The sequence below is a fragment of the Juglans regia genome, chromosome 2 (assembly GCF_001411555.2).
Source record: "Juglans regia cultivar Chandler chromosome 2, Walnut 2.0, whole genome shotgun sequence".
Taxonomy (NCBI): Eukaryota; Viridiplantae; Streptophyta; class Magnoliopsida; order Fagales; family Juglandaceae; genus Juglans; species Juglans regia.
In genome coordinates this window covers 26,674,681-26,694,621 of record NC_049902.1, presented here as the reverse complement: position 1 = coordinate 26,694,621, position 19,941 = coordinate 26,674,681, and the positions used below count along the sequence as shown (strand labels likewise).

General features: G+C 38.9%; 1 protein-coding gene across 2 annotated transcripts; it reads right to left on the bottom strand.

The window, feature by feature from the left end:
* Positions 1–408: 408 nt before the first annotated feature.
* Positions 409–19,534, bottom strand: LOC109008321 (protein SENSITIVE TO UV 2). 2 transcript variants are annotated; one of them, XM_018988369.2, is made up of 12 exons: positions 19,053–19,534; positions 18,310–18,348; positions 17,333–17,451; positions 11,028–11,131; positions 10,614–10,939; positions 9,682–9,750; positions 8,318–8,400; positions 6,909–7,238; positions 6,718–6,824; positions 4,220–4,365; positions 2,051–2,247; positions 409–1,096 (listed from the first exon to the last, which is right to left on the bottom strand). In XM_018988369.2, exons 1-12 carry the CDS (start codon positions 19,377–19,379, stop codon positions 832–834), a joined length of 2,112 nt encoding a protein of 703 aa, XP_018843914.1. In that variant the 5' UTR covers positions 19,380–19,534; the 3' UTR covers positions 409–831. The 2 variants fall into 2 exon arrangements, with proteins under 2 accessions (XP_018843914.1, XP_018843916.1); XM_018988371.2 differs by lacking the exons at positions 409–1,096; positions 2,051–2,247 and adding an exon at positions 2,279–2,800.
* Between the last annotated feature and the right edge of the window lie 407 nt (positions 19,535–19,941).

The window sequence follows — 19,941 nt, the reverse complement described above, 5'->3', positions numbered from 1 at the left end:
CCGATGCCGACGACATGGTCTTCGGGCTGACTGATTACACCTGAAAAGAGAGGAACTTGACGGGAGTGTGCTGATAATTTAAGTATGTTCACAAGTGAAAAAGCAAAGTTACGAGCAGAATAAACCATCTCAACTTGACTCTCTCCCAAGAGATTTATGTTCTTTGCTGCATGTGACTTTCAGGGCTTCAGTTAGAAAATTTGACCCACTAAACTCCAATTTCTCCTACTACTATTGGCATTTCACCTTCTGAGGTGAGGAGACAGCAAGATCTTTATTGCTTGAATATAATAAGGTCAAAAAGTTAGTCATAACCAAACGGGAGTAAGAAAGAAATAGTTTTGATCAATTTAGGTAGTGAAACACATGCACAAACAGAAACCAACCCAAGCACACCACCAAAAGCAATAAAAAAAGTCGAACAAAACTTCCGGTCTAGCGATATTCAAAGTATGGTAGTCAGAGATGAATAGGCCAGAGTAATACATACAGATGTCCTACAGAAGCTCAAAATATAGGGCAAATTTTTTGTATAGCAGAAACTGGGATCTGCTAATAGCAGAAACCTTTTTTGTATAAGACATCATCTTCATAATAAACTCTCAAGCTCGTCCAAAATTTTCTGGCCTGTGATAAGCTGAGGTGGCTGCTCAAAATTTTTCAGATAAGAGGCCAATCTTATGGTCATCACCCAAAAAATGTTGGAAAAAAAAATGAGGATAAAATGAAATTAGGGCTAGCTCCCCATCTATGCAGTTTCCTGGCAGCTATTCTTACATGATGCTGATATGCACGGATTAAACAAAATTATCCGCCATGGGAAGGATTTCTCTACGAAACGTTATCTCCTAAATATGTGAATACCCTTCTCTTGAATACTCGAGCTAAATTAACAATTTCAGATTCCCTCATCTGTCTAGTCAGGATGTCAGTCTGCCCATGTCTCTGATCCTTCCTGGACAACCTATTGGCAATGTCAATGGACAAGCTGGCAATATCCCTGCTATTTGTTAACGCTCGCAATGCAGTAATTGAATATGTAGGATGGGACACAATTCTGTTAAGTAATATAAGCACCTCCCGGATGAGCAAGGTCCTACAAAACAAATCCACCCGGGATAATCAACAAATAAAATTAACAAAGGAAAAAGAAAAGAGGAAAATATCAGCAAAGCCGAGGAGCAATTGCAAAAGATATAGCACAACTAGATCTCTTTGCTAATGCAAAGATATAGCAGGTACTGAATCTCCTCATATATCCATGTGATATATATATTTTTTTTATTGGCATCAGGTGTCCGGAAACAGCATCCCAACTAATCGTGGGGGTGCAAAGGCCCTCGGCAAGGAGTTTCCTGCAAGTGCACCTCAGGTTATTTAAGAGAAAAATCCCCTAGTCTGATGGCCCTAGAGATTGTTTGCACCCAAAGGAATTTGAACCTTAGACTTGAGGGAGCATACTCCCAAGCCCAAAACCTTTAGCAGTTGAGCCAACCCCTAGGAGTTATATATACATGCGATATTACAAGTCTAGAAGGTACTACGATTTTGTGTGTACAGATAAGATGGTGTCACCTTGTCGTTTAAATGTATTGCTACATGCAAGTATTGAGGATTTTAACATCAGTTGATATTTAATCATACTCGAATGAAACCTTGTTTGGACCGCTACTATCTACCACATCTGGCTTGATAAAAATGAAAGATTCCAGAACATAAAAATTAAAAGTGAAACCGGTTTGCTATAGACAGAGTAGATAGGTCTGACACATATGATAGCAAGACACTAAAAACTCTACTCATGATAGGGTGCTATGTGGTATTTGAGAATTCCTTTTCCTCTACTTGATTTTCGTTAGAATTTCTTAAGATAGGAGAACAAAAAATCATCACTGTGGAAACTTGTAATCACATTGTTCTGGGGAAAAAAGTGCTTGAAGACTCACTTTGACAAATATTCAATGTAGTAAAGAGAAACAAAATTAAAGGCAGTTCTGCAACTAAAAAGAAATGTGTGAATATAACTTCATAAGGCATGCAGACCACTTGCCTCTCTTTAGAAATTTCTGGGGGTCCAACACAAACTGATGCTTCAATGTCCATCTCTGATACAAGCACTCTCAATGTTAACATAAGAAAGCTTGCTTCTCTGTAAAGCTGGAGACTTGTGAGAATTTCAAAGCCATGTTTTCCGGATGAGGCTAAGAAGGCCAACACAATAATGGCATCTCTACGGAGAGTCAACTCCTGAATATATAATCATTTAAAATCGTGAACGGATTATATTTGGAATTTGTAATATTTGAACGTATTTTTCAACAGAATCCATGGGTAAGCATTTATGAAGAAATTGCAGAATTCTAACTAGTCCCTCTGTTTTAAATTGCCATGGATTAAAACCGGTACCATGTTAATGAAGAAAATGTACAACACTTTTACCAAATTGCCAAAAGCTGGCATGGTTTTTTCTTGATTGGTCTTTTGAATATGGAAGAGAATACTCAATTTGGGACATAAAGAAAAAAGCATGACACTCCATATAAGATAGATGGAGCAGTGCCTTGGTGTGGCAGCAGGCTCCTCAAGGAAGCCTTCCCAGCTATTTACAGCATTTCGAGGGTGCAGGCAGCTTCAGTGGCAGATCTTATTGACCTATCAAGTGGAAATCCCTAATGGAACATTGCTTTCTTTAGAGCTGCACAAGACTGGGAAGTGGACACTTTTTCTGCATTCTACAATCTTGTATACCCTTCCAGAACCAGAGTGAGGGTGGGAGAGACTGACAAGTTGGTGTGGCAACCTGTAAGGAAAGGTAGATTTAATGTTTGTTCATTCCACAAGGTAGATAAGGAGCGCTCGGTGGATGAACTTAGATGTTTTTTCTTTAATTCCTTATTTCAATGGGCTTCGGCTATTGTATTTAATGGAACTAATGTCCATGATTTTCTTGTTTCTTTTTCTAGTTCCTGACATGTAATAGGTTCAGTTTTTGTATACTTCCTGCATACTTGGCTTTGCCTTGTTACTTGTCTCAATAAAATTTTTATTCATAAAAAAAAAAAAAAAAAACAAGTCTCTTATCACACAACGCAAACCCATTCCCTTGGAAGTGCATTTGGAAGACTAGGCTCCCCTAACAACAGCTTTTTCTGCATGGACAGCCGCCTCGTCAGAGAAAATCCTCGCTATAGGCAATCTAAGAAAATGCCGTTTTATTATTATGGATTGGTGTTGTATGTGCAAAACAGTGAAGAGAATCAAGAGATTGTTGATCACCTTCTACTTCATTGTGAGGTGGCCATGTCACTATGCCAACAACCCTTCTTGGCATTACCCAAGTTAATGCCAAGAAGGGTTGTTGACTTCCTAGCAAGTTGGAATGGGCTACGCGGTAATGCGCAAATCGCAGCAATGTGGAAAATGGTCTCAATTTGTCTATGGTGGTGTCTTTGGAGTGAGCGGAATGAAAGAATCTTTGAGGATCATCAACGTCAATGGACGAGCTGAGACTTCTATACTTTATTCCATTGGTCAATTGTAATCGATTTCAATGGCTTGAATAGCCATGATTTCCTTGTATCGTTGGGCACTCATGATTAGGTGTCGCTCTTGTATATGTCCCATGTACTTGGGCTACGCCTATTTATATTCTCAATAAAGTCCTTGTTTTACTGATAAAAAAAAGAGTATGTAATCCTGAGATTTGCAAGGCTATTTGTTCTCCTTGTCAAGTAATCAATAATAATGTTCTGATGCGCAGCCAACAGGCAAAAAATGCAACCTTATGTGCTACACATGCATACTAATTTTTAAAGGAAACTCTACTTTACTCTCACTTCCTGTATTCATTCTGAGCTTCTTGTTACTAGAACACCCATATTCTCTATAAATACTATGCCTCCATTCCGTAGTTAACTCCCCTAACGCTTTCACTTCCCCACTATACAATAATTGGAAAAACAAATCATTGTCCTACTACCAAGCACCTACCCTTCCCAAAACGTATGCCTTCTCAGTGTGATCACAGTTACTACACAGACTAATATAGGGAGTCAAATCTTATAAAAGCCCCCTCCCAGAACAATGCTCCATACAACCAAATTCTCACAAGCTGACACTAGTAAAAACCATTGCCAAGGCTCAGTCCAAAAATACGAAATTCACGCAGTTAAAAAAAAAATAAAGAGGAAGAGGGCAATGTCTTTAATAGAATGCATACCAGTATTCCATTTCCACTGCACGCTAAACAATCTGCCAAGCCTCGAAGAACCTCAATGAATTTCTGAGGTCTCACATTACCATCAACAGGAGCAGCACCCTCGCCATCCTCACAGCCAGAGCAGAATATCACCAATATTTTTGGACCTTCAGTTAAACAAAGAACCAAAAGCTGTAAGGGTAAGGCAGAATACGCTCAACTAACTGAAAATCAAACTATATAACAAGGGATGAAAACAGGCTGACAGTGTCGACGACTGCTTTACAGCCTCTAGAAGTAGCCCGAGAGCCCGAGTCCTATTTTCAGAAACAGAACGTGACGGGGGGGAAGTTCTGCTGGTGTTCTGGGTTGTTTTTTTTTTATAGGTAAAAAGAAGTTTTATTGATCCACAAAAATAGGCAAAGCCCGAGTACACAGGAAGTATACAAGAAAGAGGCATACAAAACATTAAGACTCGTTCCATCCCATACAATAGAAGAGGCCCAGAGCAACAAAGTATGAAAGAAGGACTCCCTAAAACTGTCCGGAGAGCGTTCCTTATCCTCAAAGCAGTGGCCATTTCGTTCGTTCCATGTACACCACATTAAACATAAAAGTACCATCTTCCATACAACAGCAATTTGGCAATTGCCCCTAATCCCTCGCCAACAAGACAATAGATCTATCACCCTCTTAGGCATGACCCATGCGATACCAAGCCTCAAGAAGATTGCATCCCACAATACCTTAACTACTTCGCAATCAAGAAGGAGGTGATCCGCTGATTCGCCGTTACGTTTGCACATGTAGCACCAATCCATTATGTAGAGTCCACTCTTTCTTAACTTGTCAATTGTTAAGATTTTACCATGGGAGGCCAACCAACCAAAGAAAGCAACCTTGAGTGGAGCATTGCTCTTCCAAATGCTCTTCCATGGGAAAGCATTAGGGAAATGGTTCGCCAAGGCCTTGTAGTATGAACAAACTAAAAATTTCTTGTTCCCTGTGCATGCCCATATTAAGCTATCCTCCCCTCCAGCCCTAGGCTTCATCGCATACAAGATTCTGTAGAAATCAGTGATGGCTCCCACCTCCCAATCCTGAACAGCTCTAGTGAATCTCACGGACCAATGAATGGATTGCAAATGACCCCCTTGAGGGGGATGAAAGATTTGTTTGTCCTGTGGAAGATGTAGTTGTGCCGATGAAGCTACAGTGGACAGCTACAGATGAGATGGACATGTGGGGGGGGGGATCAGATACCTCTAAAATACCTGCTGCCAGACCAGACTAGCATCTCTGAGTGGGTGCTGCATAAAGTAAAGGAGATCCAGCACTGTGTTGGAATCGAGTGTGAGGGCTTTCAGGCACAATTCATGGCTTTAAGGTGATCATAGTAGATTGGTGTTGTATATGTAGGAAAAATGGTGAAAACGTGGATCACTTATTGTTGCTTTGTGAGGTGGCTGGAATGTTATGGAATGAAGTGTTTAATAGAATGGAGTAAGCTTGGGTAATACCTGCCACAATGACAGAGCTCATGGCCAGTTGGATAAATCTACGAGGTTTCCCACAAATCTCATCGTTGTGGAAAATGGTCCCGATTTGTATCATGCGGTGCCTATGGAAGGAGCGAAATGACTGGACATTTAAAGACAAGGAGTGCTCACTAGAAGAACTAGATTATTTTTTATTAGCACTCTTTTTCTTTGGGCCATAGCTGTACATTGTCTTGGCCTCAATTTCCATGATTTTCTTGTTTCTATTACTTCTCTCTAACTAGGTGTGACATTTTGTATACCATATTGTGTACTTGGACTATGCCTATTCATATCAATATAATCGTTTACTTATAAATATATATATATATAAAAAAAAAAGCTGACATGATACAAATAGTAGCTATTTAAGTTCAACTCTTTACTCTCATGAGAAAGTATGTGTTTCCACTTGGACAAACTACAATTGAGTTTGGTCTATATTTCGATCTCAACAAAAACAAGGTGGCAAAAATCAACTCCAAGTATAAGTAAAAAATCGGAGTATCATAAAAGTGAACACACAAAATCCCAAAAGATATCACATAGCCCCTTATACTGAACTAAAAGCTATCTAGTTTACAAAAACTTGAAGCCAAAACAAGAATGGAGTGAGACAAAAATAACAAAGAACAAGGACTTATCCCAATAATGCAGGAACGTATTGATAAGAAAGGCAGCAGTAAGCTCACATTATTATTTTATTTTTTTTATATGATGGGGAAATCATCTCACGGCAGAGCCCTTAGAACTCACCCATGGAACCTAAACCCCTGGAGAGACTAGCACAACAATCCACCGCTATGGCCTCCCACTTAAGTTGCAGTTTAATCCAAGGGGGAATTGAACCTATGACATGGGGCTCATGCACACAAGTTCGCCCTTACCACTTGGGCTACCCATGGGTGGAGTAGGTTCACATTATTATTGTCAATTCCCAGTTGTTCATTAAAAAAGAAGAAACAAAATACGGGAACATACAGTTTAGCAACAGATGTAGAAGATGCACAGCATCCTTTTGCACTCGCAAGCCAGCTTCCTTTCTCAGCAATTGTGAAAGACTTTCAAACACCATTGTCAGGCCAAACCTGTCTCAACCAAAAATTACATAAGGATATGCAAAGAAGTTACATGTTATGGTAGAACATCCAAAAGGGTACTCAAAAACATACTTTTCCCTCTCAATATAAGCAATAGACTTTGTTATAATCATATTCATGACTGAGACTGCCTCTAGGTTCACACATTCTTCAGTATTCCTCATGACAATTTGATGCAAAAATTCAACTAGAGAAACCCAGTCTACATGAGAAACTGAAATAGCAGTATCATGATTACAGGTCTCCATGCATGGAATTCTGGCATCAGGTAATATATTCCCAAGTGGAGTGGAGTCTGAATAAAATATTTCATTTCTGCTCACACGGCACAGGCCTCTATCAAATCCATGAGAATCCACAATGTTGTTCCCAGAGCAAAGTCCTTCAACAATCACATTGTCCCTGAGTAGAGTTCACTGAAAAGATCAAATCAAAGTTCATAAGCATGCAGACGTACAAAAATAAAAAGTAGGAGAATTGAATTTCAACTGTAAAAAACAAGAAATACCCCAACCCCCCAAAAAAAAGAACCCAAAGGACAAACCGAGTACAAGAACTCTGACCAAAGGTCCTCCAGCCTCATAATTCACTATAAACGACACCAGTCATGTGCCACCAAGGCCCTTATCTTTAGTAATGGCAAAAACAAATCTATCACAAGGTGCCATAGAATATCAATCCTCTATGATCAACCAACAGCCCAAAAGTATCCCTTCCAGGGCCACTGCCACTGCACATTCCAACTCTTCTTTTTCACCACCTCCAACTCAGAAAGTACAACGAGGGAAATATGGCATCAAGTAATGGGGCGATTTTACCCAAAAACACTTTTTCAAAGGGCCCAAGATTTACTTTCATCATGATTGTGTCCTAGCTTATTAGCAAAAGGTACTCAATGGATTTACCCAGTTGGACCTTCAATTTTAGGGCATTCTGGAAATTCGCCCAAACAGTTAAAATAATAACCCTAACTTCACCATACAATATGAAAATTCAATCTTGTATCAAATTATGGTTCCCACATACTAAAAAGGATATTACCCACCAGAGAGCAGTCAAGCCATCCCAAACCATTACAACTTCGTAAGATCTTTGATCAAATCTTTATAAATAAAATGTAAAAGAAAATAAACTATCATGTGACTGTGGGACAATAAGCCCCGGTTTGGATTGGAAACTCATCTTATCATTACAACTTTCCCAAATTCTCACACAAAATATAATAAACAATTCAACATTTTCAAATCCCAAAACAATAATAATATTAAAAATTAATATTCGAATAATATTTTATTCAACTCATCTAAAACTATCTCAACTCATCTCTGAATCCAAACGGGGCCTAAATTTGAGTAGTTGCAGTCCAAGATCAAACCAGCAGATACAGCATCAAAGTATATTAAATTATGTGCTTCCAATTTTTGTACAATGAAACGGAAATGATTTAAATAAAAATCTGTAAGCAATAGTAAGACATATACCTTCTTTCGAACTTCCTTTCCAAACTCAAGAGGTGCTTCAAAAAGACATGCAATATATGTAGAGATCTATGAACAATGACAACCTTTACCAAAGAGGAATAAAGTCATCAACAAGTGAAAGACAAAAAGTAAAAATAAAAATAGAAGGCAAAGAAAAACAAAAGGAAACTCTGCTAGTGGTTAACTTAGGTAAAGAAAAGCAACCAAGTAGCATAAGCAAAATAATCCGGCATAAGGTCATTAGAACTTTTATATTGCTGACAAGGTATACAATAATATGCACAAGTTAGGAGCCCTTACACACAACCACTACTTCAAAAGAAAGATATCATTAGCTTCTCAGTCAAGAATGCAGGAACTCTTTTTGTTCGGTAAGAATGTGACTGCATTGAAAAATATTAGTTCTACAGCATTTTCAAGAAATTAAATGAGTCTCATCAGCATGCTTCTTTCTCTTTTTTTTTTTTTTTTTGGGGGGGGGGGGAGAGAGAGAGAGACAAAGGGTATGGCAAACTGAGAGGAGTTCCATATACGGTCTAGATTGTCGCCACATAACAGCATATGATCTACAATAAAAATTACACGTTAATAACAGGACTAACTGGAAATTGCTATCCTCAGCTAAAAGTTTCAGATTCCATATGACATATTCCATGACAGAAGATAAAATTCCAAGCAACACAACCCCTCTTTGTTTTTGGTGGACAAAGAATCAAATAATCCCAAGCCCCACTCATCTAGCAGGCGCACACCCTGACATGTTTTGGAAGTCAATTCTTAAATCAGAGTTATTTGAGAGCCTATAGACATGAGATAACTGATGACAATGTCAAAACCACATTTATAACACAACTTTTATATATATATATATATATATATTTTTATGACGAGGAACCACCCCATGGTAGAGCCCTTAGGACTCACCCATGGAACCTAAGCCCCTGGGGAGACTAGCACAACAACCCACCACCATGGCCTCCCACTTAAATCGCATTTTGATCCCGGGGGAATCGAACTTGTGACATAGGGATCATGCACACAAGTTCGCCCTTACCACTTGGGCTACAACACAACTATATCAAGACAATCTTATCAATCAAATCAACCGAATAGCTTCTAGGCACCAAACAATATTGAGATGGGCTAATAGTCATGATTGCTTTACCTAATTCAACCGATAGCTTTCACTACAAAGTTTAACTGGTTCCTTTGATAAACATGAAGGGTTAAAAGGGTTTTGATTTAGGAATCCATATACCCAATCCAAAAGAAAAGCACCAGATTGTTCAATGAAAAAAAATTAGAGATCACTTTGGCATGCAAAGTTCCTTATAATAAAAAAAAAAAAAGGCTCACCAACTCACATTTTCTAGAGTACAGAGATCAAGCAATGGTTCAAACAAAGCCTCCAACCGTACGCCTCCATTACTGATCTGCCATAAGAATAAGTTGAGAGATAATAAAGCAGTTTTTTCAGGGCATGATTAGCATTCAAATGCATATGATGCAAGTCACCTCAGCAAGCCTTAACATGTCAATGATGATATATCGATACATGTGCATGTAATAAAGAAGTCACTGATTGAAAAACTAACAGAAATTTGACCTTTAACTACAGTTTTAAGAGTTAAGAATAAATCCAGCTCTTATAAGGTCCATAAATAGTTTCAACCATTCTAATAGGTGTAATTTCATACAAGTACAAGAATATCAATATTTGCAAGAAAACATCAATCATAAAGGTTTTTTGTTTACTGATAAAAAAAAATAAGTGGAAGGATGCAGACAATAAATGATCCTCTGAGTATTGGAAACCACCCATGCAACCTACTATTAAAGAGATGAGAAACAAAAATGCAAAGCTAACTCATCTAAGTGGTTAAAATCCCAAAACCTATGAAACAATAAGTCGGGCCGAGATCAGTTGACAGGTTATTCAGAGAAACCCCCAACACAATGTGGCAGAATAATAAAATAAATCCTATTATGCATTGAAGTTCTGAACTAGTAAGCTGATAAACTGACATGCATGGATGCACCGACACCCTAACTTCTAAAGTTCTACATTGACAATGCAAATGAAAAGGAGCATCCCAGCCATTGTGCCACAAGCCTTAGTAATTTTCTTTCTCAGCTTCAAAATTTAAAAATGTGGAGCACAGATTACAACATAATCATCTTCTAGTAAAGACTAAAAGCTGCAGATTTGGCGCTAGCTTTGCGTTTTAAGGCAGTTGATAACAGCCAGGAGATACCTCCTGTTTAAACATAAATGCAATTGTGAATTGAAGAGTACCTTAGTCAACACAGAGTAGAGACGAGACACTTTTGCAGCTTCTGATGTATGAAAAGTGTGCATATGGAACTTTAAAGCTACATCAGAACTTCCATCTTTGAGTGAGTCCACTGCCAATTTTGAAACGTTCATGCTCATGAACCCAAAAAGGACATGAAAATCTGTCTGACACATCACAAGCAACTTGGTAATCAAATTTATTCTGATATTTCGGCAGTTTGGAGAGCCCCAGATGGCTAACAACTTCTCAGAGAGAGTAAGACAAACAAGTGGATCATCAGGATCACACTCCGTCTGAACTCCAATGGCTTTATAGGTTGGCATAGCTAGGGTACAATGAAAGGCACAATGAAGATGTGAGAAAAATGAAGTGAAGGTTAAGTGAAAAGAAAATGATCTCCACTCATTGCTAACCTCTATCAACCCAAGAGCCAGCCTGATCCTTTGACAATATTGAATTCTGAAAATTTTGTGGAACTGCATGATGATCCCTAGCAAGACCTCCACATTCCCTGCCACTGTGGCCACAATCATTCACAATCTTTTTTGCTGGCACCTAATGTCTATATATCTCAAAGATAATACAAAAGACCCCACAAACCTCATTTTTCCTTGTATTATACAACAACCATATACTTAATTATTTTTTATAATTAATAAGAAATTTTATTGCCAAGAATAGGCAAAGCCCAAGTACACAAGACGTATATAAAGGAAATACCTACTATACTATAGAAAGCAGAAAAAAGGCTAATACAAATTCAGAAAATTATCATCATTCATTACAAGAGTTTTAGCCAACAAACAAAAAGTACTAGAGAAAAAATTCCAAAAATTCCAAAAAATTCCCAAGTTCTTCCAAAGAACGTTCTTTGTCTTCCAAGCATCTCCCATTCCTTTCCAGATAAAGACACCACATTAAACACAAAGGAATCATTTTCCATATGGCAGCTACACGTTTTCTTCCCTCAAAGCCATACCAACATGCAAGAAGATCCACCACTTCCTTAGGCATCACCCAATCTATACCCGTCTGACCAGAAACCTTATTCCACAAAGACTTGGCCACCATATACTTAATTCTCATAAGAGTTGTAAACATTATACTCTAAAATATAAAAGACAAAAATGTTGTACCATCTTTAGACCCTCAAAAGGTCAAGTTTGCTGAAAGATAAAAATGATCATCCAGCCTGTTACAAAATTTTTCACCAAGCCACAATTTTGTAGCTCTGGTGCAAACATTGCCTCCTCTCCTTGCAAGAATATGGTGGACAGTGAGGATTCTCAAGTTTATCAACATATTTTATATCTCTTTTTTTCAAATTCCAACTTTGGTGGCAGAAAAGGTAGGAAAACTTCAGAGAGATTTCCTTCGTATGAGTTAAGGTAATGGTTGTATCACTTGGGTAAGTGTAACAATGTTTGTGCTCTCTTCAAAAGGGTAGCTTAGGTACTCGATGGTTTAAGGGAGTCCAACACCACTGTTAGGGAAGTGGCCCTAGAGATTGGGATAGAAAGGAATAATCTCTTGGAGGGTGGTGATTTCAAAATGTGAGGAAGGGAGAAGGGGTCAGCACACTTATGTCAGTTAGGAAATTGAGTGACTGCAGAAAAGTTATTAAAAATGATTGGAACAAATCTAAAAATTAGGAAATTGGTTTTCTGCTATTGTACTTAATGGGAACAAGGTGCATGATTTTCTGTCCTTAATTTATCATTCTTAGAATGCATTTAGGTGTTCTTTTGTATACTTCATGTGTACACGAGCTATGCCTATTTCATTCGTATCAATGAAATTTACCTTTTACTTATAAATAAAAAAATACCTTATCTTCGAGGTATGAAACCAAAGCAAAATTAATCTTGGCATGATGTATGGCCACCATACATGTAGTGGTACTTTACGAGTATGATTGCCAAAATGTGATGACATTTTTTCTCGCTAAGTAAAATTGGAGGTTAGAAATTCAAGACAGCCATTGTCCATTTGCCTATTTCATTTTCATAGATAAAGTAAGGTGAATGCAGATGTGGGGCATCTATTCCATTGTCCAGTTTAGTTATAGTGCATTTTAGGCTACCACTTAAAGCATCTCTTCGTTAAGGCAAATTTCTTCAACCCTTCAGACAAGAGTCTCAAAAAAGTGGATGAATTGCAATTATGTACTGGGGTGTCTTGTACAGGTTTTGAAGAGCAGTTTTGGGCTCTCATTATAGCCATTGAAGAGAGTAGATTGAAGTCGGCTACAAAGAGAGATAGGGAGCTTAAAAGATTACAATGTTCTATAAATTATGAAGGGAAGGAGGGTAGTTGTAGTAGGGATAGAACGAAAGGGAGGGGTATGACCATTGTCCATGAAACCTAAAATTCTATCTTGGAACGTGCGGGGGCTTAATGAGCGCATCAAACGCGCCCGCATAAAAACTTTGTTGAGAATGTGGAAGGTGGATATAGTGTGCCTTCAAGAAACAAAATTAAGATATGTTGAGCGAAGTCTTATTCGTAGTGTTTGGGGATGTCCTTATGTGGGATGGTCATATTTGGCTTCGGAAGGAGCTTCTGGGGGGGTGCTCTTGATGTGGGATAAAAGAATTGTGGAGGTGGTGGAGGAGTGTGTTGGGACTTGCTCGGTGGCTTGTTTATTTAGAAATGTAATTGATGGGTGGGAATGGGCATTTGCAGGCATTTATGGACCAAATCGATATAGAGAAAGAAGGTTGTGGGAGGAGTTAGCGGGTGTATATTATCTTTGGGATGTGCCGTGGTGTATGGGTGGGGATTTCAATATCATTCGTTTTCCAAGTGAGCGATCAGGGAATAATGGCCACTCAATAGCAATGGAAGAGTTCTCCGAGTTCATGTTTGATCTGAATCTTATGGATCTTCCCCTTGCTGGGGGGGAGTTCACATGGTCTAATAATAGGGGGTGGTCGAGACTGGATAGGTTTCTTGTTTCTCCTTCTTGGGAAACCCACTATTCGGAGCTGTATTAGAAGAGGTTGGCCCGGGTTTGCTCGGACCATTTCCCAATTATGTTAGATTGTGGAGGTATTAATAGGGGTCGTCAGTATTTCAAGTTCGAAAATATGTGGTTAGCAGTGGATGGCTTTGTTGAGAAAGTTCGTTCTTGGTGGTCTTCTTATCAGTTCTCGGGTACCCCTAGTTTCATTCTCGCTGGGAAACTTAAGGCATTAAAACAAGATTTAAGGAGATGGAACATGGAAGTTTTTGGCAATATTGAAAATCAGAAAACTAGTCTATTAGAGGAGCTTCAGGTCTTGGAGGAACAGGCGTTAAGGGGAATGCTTCGGAAGAGGCACTACTACGGAAAAGGGTAGTGGTGACTGAATTAGAGAGGGTCTTGTTGATGGAGGAAACATCGTGGCGCCAAAAATCCAGGGCTCTTTGGTTAAAAGAAGGGGATAAATGTACGAAGTTTTTTCATAGAGTGGCCAATTCCAATAGGCGTAACAACACTATTGAGTCCCTTCAGTCAGGTAATCAAGTTCTTTCTTCTCCTACTGATTTAGAGAACCATATTGTGAACTACTATGAGAATCTGCTAACAGAGCCGACTGGTTGGAGGCCAAAGCTCGATGGTTTGCCTTTTCAGTCCATTGACATGCAAAGTGCAAGTTGGTTGGAAAGACCTTTTGAAGAAGAAGAGGTACAGAAGATCATTAGTAGCATGGCCAAAGACAAAGCACCTGGACCGGATGGGTTTTCGATGGGGTTTTTTCAACATTGTTGGGAGATAGTGAAATGTGATGTTATGCGGGTCTTTTCTGAATTCCATGCTTTCCAAAAATTCGAAAAATGCTTCAATGCAACGTTCATAGCTCTTGTTCCGAAGAAACAGGGAGTGCTGGAAATTGAAGATTTTCGTCCCATTAGTTTAGTGAGTGGGATTTATAAAATTATTTCAAAGGTGCTGGCTAATCGTTTAAGTGTGGTTATGGAACAAATCATTTCAAAGTCTCAAAATGCCTTTGTACGGGGGAGGCAGATACTTGATTCAGTTCTTATTGCTAATGAGTGTCTAGATCAGAGGTTAAAGGAAGGTAAATCAGGTATACTTTGTAAACTGGATATGGAAAAAGCCTATGATCATGTAAACTGGGATTTCCTCCTTTACCTACTTGGGAGATGTGGTTTTGGTAACAAGTGGATCTCATGGATACGATATTGCATAACTACTGTGCGTTTCTCAGTGCTTGTTAATGGTAATCCGGTGGGTTTCTTTCGTAGTTCACGCGGTCTGAGGCAAGGGGATCCGTTGTCTCCATTTCTTTTCGTTATTGTTATGGAGGCACTAGGCCGGATGGTGAAGGCAGCTGTTGAAGGAGGCTATATAGCGGGTTTTGTGGCAGGCAATGGTACTTTTGGTTCTGTCATGATATCACATCTTTTATTTGCAGATGATACACTTCTCTTGTGTGAAGCGGAGGTGGGTCAAATACAAGCCATAAGGGCACTTTTGTTGTGCTTCGAGGCGGTGACGGGTCTAAAGGTCAATTTGGGCAAATCCGAGATGGTGGTGGTAGGAGTGGTGCCTCATATCAGTACACTAGCAGAAACGTTGGGGTGCGTAGTGGGTTCTTTGCCAATGAAATATTTGGACCTTCCTTTGGGTGCCACTTTCAAAGCTAGAGGTATATGGGAAGGGGTTATTGAGAGAGTAGAGAAACGATTGGCAGGGTGGAAACGGTTGTATTTATCGAAGGGAGGGCGACTCACTTTGATCAATAGCACTTTATCCAATCTACCAACTTATTTCTTATCATTATTCCCGTTGCCGGTAGGGGTGGCGCATCGTATCGAGAAATTATTCCGAGAGTTCTTGTGGGGTGGTCTGGGGGAAGAAACTAAATTCCATCTTGCTAGTTGGAACAAAGTTTGCTCTCCAGTTTCGAGTGGTGGTTTAGGTGTGCGCAATTTGAGGACTTTCAATAAAGCGCTTTTGGGAAAATGGTTATGGAGGTATCAAGAAGAAAGGGAGTCATTATGGAAGGAAGTGGTAGTTTCGAGACATGGAGGTGCTTGGGGGGGATGGTGCACTAATGAAGTAAGGGGGGGGAGTATGGTGTGGGTCTATGGAGATATATAAGGGGGGGATGGCAGTGCTTTGAAAATAATGTTAGATTTGTAGTTGGTTAGGGCACTCGCATCAAGTTTTGGCAGAATGTTTGGTGTGGAGAGCGTTCTTTGGAGAGAGCCTTTCCAGCTCTATATAATATTGCGACTAACAGGGAGGCTTCTATAGCGGATCTATGCGTGATTGCCCAAGACTCTTTTCAGTGGAACATTTTATTCACTCGGGCTAATCATGATTGGGAGCTGTCTATTGTTTCAGAATTTTTTAGCATGATATATTCCTCAGAAAGATTAACGACACAAGATGATAGGCTACAATGGAGGGGCAAGGACAGTAAGAAGTTCTCAGTCAAGACATACTATAAAATTCTGGTATCACAAGGTAATGAATATTTTCCGTGGAAAAGTATTTGGAAGTCACGCGTACCTTCCAAAGTGGCTTTTTTTGTATGGACTGCGGCACTTGGAAAAATTCTAACCACGGATAATTTAAGAAAGAGGGGACTCATAGTAACGGACTGGTGTTATTTGTACAAAAAAAATGGAGAATCAGTGGACCATCTATTATTGCATTGTGAGGTGACGAGAGAGTTGTGGAATGGAATATTTCGTAGGGTAGATGTCGCATGGGTTATGCCGGCAAAGGTGGTGGACTTGCTTGCTTGTTGGAAGGGTCTACAAGGCTGTACACAAGTAGCTGCAGCTTGGAAGATGATCCCGCTGTGCATTATGTGGTGTATTTGGTTGGAAAGGAACGCACGCTGCTTTGAAGATAGGGAGCGATCGATGGAGGAGCTTCAGAATTTTTTTCTACACACTTTACTATTATGGTTTTCAGCCATTGTTCTTAATGGAAACAGTGTACATGAGTTCCTAGCTCTAATTTAGTTTTTTAAGAATGTATTTAGGTGTTTTCTATTGTATACTCCCTGTGTACATAGGCCTTGCCTATTTTCATTCATATTAATGAAAATTACTTTTTACTGATCAAAAAAAGAGTCTCAAAAAATATTTTTGGGTCTTTCAACTTTTAAGCAGTGATGTATGTTGTTTGCCTTTCAGGCCATCAGGAAATTGAAGTACTTGTGGTACTTCTAACAAACATTCAGAGTCTTTCCCAAGCTCTTGGAAAATACAGGAATAGTAAGACTGAGATAGTCAGAATGCCTTGTGATCTAATGGAGCTTACACTAAAGATATTTTGAAACGATTTTAGATAGAGAAGAAAATGTCAAACATTTGATTAACAAATTAATAATCCTAACAACAAAGGAATTTGCACCACAAATGAGTGCTACGATAATGGCATGGCAAAAAGAAAGGTAAAAGTATTAGGGTACAACACACATATAAGAGTTTGAGTCGGTATCTATTACATCTGACAGAGATTTCAGTTGTAAAGTCAATTAGTATGTCATATGTCGTGTAAGGGCTTATCTTCACATGCCCTTGTTTGCCATGTCCTAGATGCTATGGAGATATTCTAGTGTTTAGTATCTTTGAGTGTGATTTAAATCAGGAGAGATCCAACAGACTTGATTAATGGTTCAAGATTCTACCATATACAGACAGGATATGGTGTGACAGGGAAAAAAAAAAAAAAAAAGGAACTTTCACTCACAAGTTTGTACTCTTTGAGGAATGGACATCAACATCTTTTACTACTTTCTTGGGAAATACACATTGAATCTGCTCCTCATTTTTGCCTCTTTCCTTCCTTAGTTCAAGGCATTCATGTTCCTGAATCATTATCAACATTAACCTTTGGGCAAGTATATTTTATGAAAAGAGAAAAACAAGAAAAGGAACAGCTTAAGAAAATGACCAATATACAAAAGGTTCCAAAAATTAAGTGCATAAAGACCACTTTTCCGTAGAGAGAGAGAGAGAGAGAGAGAGAGAGATGAAACTGTCAAAACTCAAATAATATAATACCAGATTAGAGGCAATGATATGGGTCTGTCACTAACACCTATTCTAGGAACATAGTGCAAATGAAAACATGAAAAAAGAAATGCATTCCATCCCTAGCCGTAAAATCACTCAGTTTCTCAAATTGCTGGCAAGCACCAAGAATAAATGCTACATATCACTTCCTTGAAACACTAAAACCTCTTAGTGCATGCTTGGGTTGAGTTGGGAGACTTAAAAAGTGATTTTAATAGCCTAAAAGCTCTTTTAAAGAAAAAAAATAGTATGTTTGGTAAATTTATAAAAAGTGCTTTGGACACCTAAAAAAAGCTGAAAATCCACTTTTTAAAATAGCACCAAATTGAAGCTTTTGTTGAAAAGCTCCTGCAGATAATACTAAATTTTTAAAAAACTATAGTAACTAACTTTAAAAACACTTTAGGTGCATGTTTACCAAACAGTAAATAACTTTTTAATAGTAAAGCTTTTTAAAAGCGCTGCTATGAAAAGCTCTATTTCCTACCGCAATCCCAAGCAGGCCTTTAAAAGACTATTTAGCCAAGGAAGCCTACATGGGGCCTTATGATTGAATCATCGATTTAAAATAACAAACAAATGACAGTGAAAAGGAAAAAGAAAATAACATCGTGATGTGATTCTAAAGCAACAAAAGAGAATAACATGTACCAGGTCTGTAAGATGCTTCGACGCATGTCCCAGCTCCCTCTGCAGTTATGATTCATGCACACTTCAATTAGAACGTAGATTAACTCATTCCTTAAAACAATAACATGTGCCATATCACATCTCAATTTGACCAACTATTTCAAACACGAAAGGACTGCATCAGAATCAATCCATGAAAAGAATGGAAACTTAAATTTCATATTAAATAACTGAAAAGAAAGTTCAAAACCATTCACCAATTCAACATTATACTCTCATCAAACAAATGAAATCCATTTTCTGGCATTCCATCAATTCTACGATAAATTCCAAAACCCAGATATGACAGATAATCCACAAACAATTTGCCACTCGTATTCTTCAATTTCTTCAAGGTGAAACCCTATCCTAAATTTTAATAGTAACAGTTACGTTAAAAAAAGCCTTTATCTTTTCTGTTCTTTTTTTTTTATAGGTAAATATTTTCTGTTCTTTTCTAAACACCAACAGAAATATCGCTATTACAAACCAAATGTACCGATCAAAAAACAATTTTCGGATACAATTTTCGGTGGGATTGATACTTCAAAAAACAAATGTACCTATCAAAAAACCATTACAATCCAAATGCACCCAGAACTCAAGAAGGACCCGATCAATCCCACCGAAAATTGTATCCAAATCAAAAACTAAATAAGTTAAATTTTCTCTTTATTGTTCCGTTACGGATAATTAATTATTCCAATTTGGGGGGGGAGCCTAACCTTCAACCTTTCGATTTCGAGCTCTTTGTCGTTTAGGGAACGGAGAAGCGAAGACGACGAATTGGAGAAGCGAGTAAAAGGATCGTCATGGGAAGTCCTCTGAGAGAGCTCACGCGGAGGGGAGTAACTGATTACGGAATCGTAGTGGGAAGGAGCCGCCACAGGACGAAGCGGTTCTTGCTGTTCTACTTGGACGAACTGCTGAGAAGGCTTAGGGTTTTGGTTAGCCGCTGAGGAGGAGGAGGAGGAGGTGAGGGCTAGCTCTTCTACTTGGATGAGTTGGTCCAAGAAATCTGCGTCCCATTCTTCAAATCCCTCTTCATTCATCCTCGGCCAGGTCTTTGGACTTGAATACAAAAATTAAATCCCCATTCCCAAATATTCCAGCCAACTAAATTGCAACCTGAATCGCCTCTCTCAACAGGTGAATACTCTGGATTGTGAAAAAATTAGGACTTGAACCCTACACATAACGATGCCGATCCCACTCGTTCCAATTAAAGTGGGAGATGTAGAGGAACAGAGAGATCATACTAAAGAGCGGTGCTACTCTGCGGTGGTGGGTTTGGGCCGTTTGGCCCATGTTGGTTAAAGGCTTGTTAGTCCAATTATTATTTGTTTTTATAAATGTTGATAGCGAGCATGGTAGAGGATCTCTTAATATAATGAAAAATGCTGGAAGCAATCGTCTGGTGTAAATGGTGTGCATGTTAAAACTCTTAAGAAAGTGGCCTCGGGACAAGTCTCGGCACTTTCCTTGGAAGGCAAGGACAACATCACGGCTAGCCTATATGCATGCCTTGGCCCATGCCATGACACGCACAGGGCGCCCAACATGCAGACCAGCGAGGTTAGTGCTCGCACGCCCATGTGTGCGCGCCTGCGCATG

Bases quoted from the DNA above. Each gene is read 5' to 3' on its own strand.
- LOC109008321 (XM_018988369.2), bottom strand. From the start codon at position 19,379: ATGAATGAAGAGGGATTTGAAGAATGGGACGCAGATTTCTTGGACCAA. The intron at 17,452-18,309 runs GTACATGTTATT...ATAATGATTCAG, and splicing joins CGAAGCATCTTACAGACCTG to GAACATGAATGCCTTGAACT. The intron at 7,239-8,317 runs GTATATGTCTTA...AACTCTACTCAG, and splicing joins GAAAGGAAGTTCGAAAGAAG to GGACAATGTGATTGTTGAAG.